Raw genomic sequence first — 4753 nt, 5'->3', positions numbered from 1 at the left:
GTGGGGGCGACCTCAATAACCCCAAAAGGTAACTTTTGGAGGAAGAATATGAAATAAAAATCAGATCCTCCATAGCTTGGGGGTGATGGAAGTGATGGAGGTAACATTTTAAAACTGCAGCAGCCAAGGACCATTGAGAAGCCATTAGTGTTCATTTATTCCGTCAGCAATCACTGATTGACCGCCGCACACCAGGCATTTGGGCTTCAGTGAAAACGACATAACACTTCCCCCACCCTCCCACCCCCACCCCTCCCTTCTCCAGTGTGAAATTGTTGCAAAGTTACCAGAATGGGCCACCCAGGGTGGTGGCCAATGCCAGCAATCCCAACACTTAGGGGGTGGAAGCAGCAAGATCAGGAGTTCAAGGTCAGCCTCAGCTAAATAGTGAGTGAGACTCAGCACTGAGCTACATGAAATCCTGTCTCAAAACACCCGAAAACCACGACTAGTGTATATTAACGACACTGCTTCTGCACTGAAAGATAGAGGGGAAATCTTTCCCTCGTCTCAAAAACAAGCTCCTGCTGAGCCCTATGGACAGTTGTCTCTCTAACTCCATCAGGATTAAAATGGAGGACCATTTGCCTTTCTACCTAGGGCTTAGACCCAAGCTACCGCCCCGGGGTAGCCTTTGAGCAGTAAGGAGGTCTGCACAGAGGCTGGGCTGCATACCAGAAACTTCTTGCCTTGGATTCTCTTGTCATCCTGAACCCTTCCTTCCTCCCTCACCGCCATGCTTCCCCTGTCACTTACTTCCCACAGGCCTTCAGTCCAGACTCAACCCTCTCTCGCCTACCACTCGCCATGCCCTGCAACTGCTTCTCAGAAGGCATCCTGGCTGCCCCCCTCAACTACTGGATCTCAGGTAGGCCTCCCTGCCTCCTCCCTATGCTCCTGAAGGCCACCTGGGCAGGGCCTGAGGACAGGAGGTGACCCTTGAACTCACCCTGACCCAGGTCTGGCCTTCCCTGATTGGGCCTACAAAGCTGAGTCGTCGCCAGGCTCCCGGCAGATACAGCTGTGGCATTTCATCCTGGAACTGCTGCAGAAGGAAGAGTTCCAACACGTCATCGCCTGGCAGCAGGGAGAGTACGGGGAGTTTGTCATCAAGGACCCCGACGAAGTGGCTCGCCTCTGGGGCCGCAGGAAGTGCAAACCGCAGATGAACTATGACAAGCTGAGCCGGGCCCTCAGGTGAGAGGATGGCGGAGAGGCCGGGCTCAAGGAAAGGCTGCCGTTCTTGGCTCTCCAGCCCGCTTGCTTTATCGCAGGGCTTGGGAAACGCTCTCACTGTGGGAAGATGGCTGGAGTCCTCCGGCAACTGCTACATGAACAGAGGAGACTCCCGGTCTCTCCCTTCCTCACAGAGGCAACTCTCAATGCTCTAGGTATTACTACAACAAGAGGATCCTGCACAAGACCAAAGGCAAGAGGTTTACCTACAAGTTCAACTTCAGCAAGCTCATCGTAGCCAACTGCCCTCCGTGGAAAGTGTGGATACCCTCCACCCCCCACCTGCTGTTGAGGCCCCCTGCCCTGTGTCAGCCAACCTTGGTGCCTGTGACTGAGTGGAGTGAGGTAGGCATAGTTTCCTGTCCTCATAGCTCTGACAGGACCTGACCTTCGGTCCCGGTGGCCCCTGGCCACCCTCTTACCTCAGAGCCCTCCTGGTCTCCAAAGTTCTTCCATATTCTAGTCCCTGAGTGCTCCAGGGTCTGGTCTTTGTGGTCCACAGCCACCTGTGAGGAAGGATGGTTTCTGCGCTAGGCACTATCTTTTAGGGGTGTATCAGAGGGAAGGTTAAAGGGTGCAGGGGAGGGTCCAGGGAGGCCATGACAGCAGGCAATCCACAGCAACCACTGGTTGCTTGCGAATCAGGATGGGACTATTTTGTCATATTAACAACTGGGTGATAACCCTGCTGTGCCTTATAAGACTACACACTGGAGCGAGCCTGTGCCACCCCAGTTTTCTTTCTCCTCCTTCCTTAGCCCCTGTGTCGCGTGCTGTACACACGAGCCACAGAAACTCGGCCAGCTGGAGAGAGGACCCCACGGAGGCCACAAGAGGCCTCTGGGGACAAGGAGGACAGCAGCTTCAACTGTGAGTGTTGAGTACCCAGTTGGTGGGGATCTCAAAGAGAGGAGGGGAGCCTCCCAGGGCCTGCCTGGGAGCATGTGCCCAAGTGGGCATGAGATAAGAGATCTGCATTCAGTCAGGGTTTGGTGGCTGATTCTAGCTGTTTACTACAGGGGCTGGAAGGGCACAGAAGAGCTCTCTGGGATCCCGAGGAGAGGAGAAGAAGGGCAAAGGGAACGAGGGAGATGAGAGCATGGATGGAAAATGTGGAAGGCGCGCTGGCAGTGCGCACTGGAAGGCGAAGGGGTCGTGGGAGACAGGCAACCAGGCCAACAGCTAACCGGCTCCAAAAGGCCTCAGAAACCATTTGAAGAGCAGAGAGTCCAGAGAGATGTTTAGGTTTTTGTTTTATTTGTGTTTTCAGTGCAGAAAATGGTAGCCAGGGCCTTTACATGCTCACCGAGCTCTCTACCAACTGAACCAAAGCCCCGGCCCCTATTTCACTTTGTAAACTACGAAAGGTTCCAAACTGACGATTTGACTAAGGGTTTCTAGACCGTAAGATACAATACCGAGGCAATACACATTCCGTGACAGAAATCATATCTAGAAGTTTGAAGTTTGACCTTTCCACTGACTATGACTAGGAGGTGCAGGGAGCCGCCTCTCCAGTCACCTACATAGCATGACAGTAAACAGCCAGCACTCCGCACAGCCTGCACTGCTGAACTGACTCATTCTGCAGGTTATACACACCCAAGGCACTCTTGATGCAGGCTATTTTTGACCCACAATGAGTTTATCAGCATGTAACCCTATCGTAAGCCAGTGAGCACCTGTATCAGGCTGTATGTGGCCGGGCATAGGGGAGCAGCCATTCTATTGTTGGCGGGCTTTTATTATTTTAAACTATGTGGAGGGGTGTGTGTCTACATACAGGCATGTGCACTGGAGTGCAGGTGCCCTCAAGAGGCCAGAGGCGTTGAACACCCTGGAGGTAAAATTATAGACAGTTGCGAGCCCCAGACAGGGGTGCTGGGAACAGAACTCAGTTCTTCTGGAAGAACAGAAAGGCTCTAACCACTGAACATCTCTCTAGCCTCCATTGGGAAAGCTGTTGTTGTTGTTGTTGTTTGGTTAGGCTGGGGGGTTGTTGTTTGTCTGCTTGTTTTTAGACAATATAAGAAGACTCTAGAGCCATGGGCTGAGGGAGGAGCCTCTGTTGAAGAGAGGTGGGCAGACCGAAGTTCATGTTCTTCTTTCTTCTTTCATCAGATGTTTAATTCCCTCCTGTTTAATGTTTTCTTGTTTTTACTGTGACTTGATCCCCCCAAAAGGAAACACTATAATTTTAAAATATTATTTATTTAATGTATGAGTATATTGTAGCTATCTTCAGACACACCAGAAGAGGGCATCGGATCCCAAGTGGTTGCTGGGAACCAAACTCAGGACCTCTGGAAGAGCAGTCACTGCTCTTAACCACTGAGCCACCTCTCCAGCCCCAAAACACCATGTTTTTTTGGTTTTGTTTTGGTTTGGTTTTTGGGGGTTTTTTTTGTTGTTGTTGTTGTTTTGGATTTGGGGTTTTTTTGTTTTGTTTTGTTTTGTTTTTTCCAAGACAGGGTTTCTCTGTATAGCCCTGGCTGTCCTGAAACTCACTCTGTAGACCAGGCTAGCCTTGAACTCAGAAATCCTCCTGCCTCTGCCTCCCAGAGTGCTGGGATTACAGGCATGCGCCACCACTGCCTGGCCAACATCATGATTTAAAGAAAGAAAGTTTTACTGTTTTTTTAAAATACTACTTTACTAGTGTTTTGACTGCAAGACACAAGTCTGTGTGAGGGTGTTGAAACCCCTGGAACTGGAGTTGCAGACAGTTGTGAGCTGCCATGTGGGTGCTGGGAATCGAACCCAGGTCCTCTAGAAGTGTAGCCAGTGGATGCAGGGTGGTTGGACCGTCCGTCTGGCATCCTAGAACTACATAGCACATGAAGAGCTTCTTTTAAAAAAAAGATTTATTTATTTATTTTATGTATATGAGTACAGATGGTTGTGAGCCTTCATGTGGTTGCTGGGAATTAAATGTAGGACCTCTCCTCACTCCAGTAAACCTCACTCAGTCAGGCCCAACAATTTATTATTATAAACAAGTACACTGTAGCTGTCTTCAGACACACCAGAAGAGGGTGTCAGATCTCATTATGGATGGTTGTGAGCCACCATGTGGTTGTGAGCCACCAAGTGGTTACTGGGATTTGAACTCAGGACCTTTGGAAGAGCAGTCAGTGTTCGTAACCTCTGAGCCATCTCTCCAGCCCCACAAAGGGCTTCTCTGTTCCTCCACACCACTGTCCTCCCAGCACCAGAGTGCTGAGCACAGCAAGCTTACCCCTTTGGAGTGGGCTGCTTTCCCCTCCTTCACGCACACACTCCCTGTGCTCGGGCCCAGAAGGGCGTGAAGGTTTTAGGTCAGCAGAGGGCAGGTGGGGGTCACCCATGCTTCTGGACTGGAATTCCACTTCTCGCCTTCCCTCCACCCTCACTCAGATCATGAGGTACCAGGAAAGGGAGCTGCTATTGGATGCTTAACACGCTTTAGGAAATGGGGAGACAGACTCCAAGTATCTCCTCCATGTGCTCCACTTGGCTACAGTGTGGACACAACCCT

At 50.9% G+C, this 4753-nt stretch overlaps 1 protein-coding gene across 1 annotated transcript in view; it reads left to right on the top strand.

Moving 5' to 3' along the window:
• The first annotated feature begins 722 nt into the window (after positions 1 to 722).
• The window catches only part of LOC127682304 (ETS translocation variant 3-like protein), a 6682-nt gene continuing 2651 nt past the window's right edge, over positions 723 to 4753 (top strand). The window contains exons 1-4 of the mRNA XM_052178682.1: positions 723 to 868; positions 960 to 1197; positions 1392 to 1581; positions 1995 to 2106. Coding sequence (XP_052034642.1) covers positions 808 to 868; positions 960 to 1197; positions 1392 to 1581; positions 1995 to 2106 — 601 coding nt within the window. The 5' untranslated portion in view covers positions 723 to 807. The remainder of the gene's footprint in view (positions 869 to 959; positions 1198 to 1391; positions 1582 to 1994; positions 2107 to 4753) is intronic.

The sequence above is a fragment of the Apodemus sylvaticus genome, chromosome 4 (genome assembly GCF_947179515.1).
Source record: "Apodemus sylvaticus chromosome 4, mApoSyl1.1, whole genome shotgun sequence".
In the NCBI taxonomy this organism is placed as follows: Eukaryota; Metazoa; Chordata; class Mammalia; order Rodentia; family Muridae; genus Apodemus; species Apodemus sylvaticus.
This window is presented reverse-complemented; position numbering and strand designations above follow the sequence as displayed.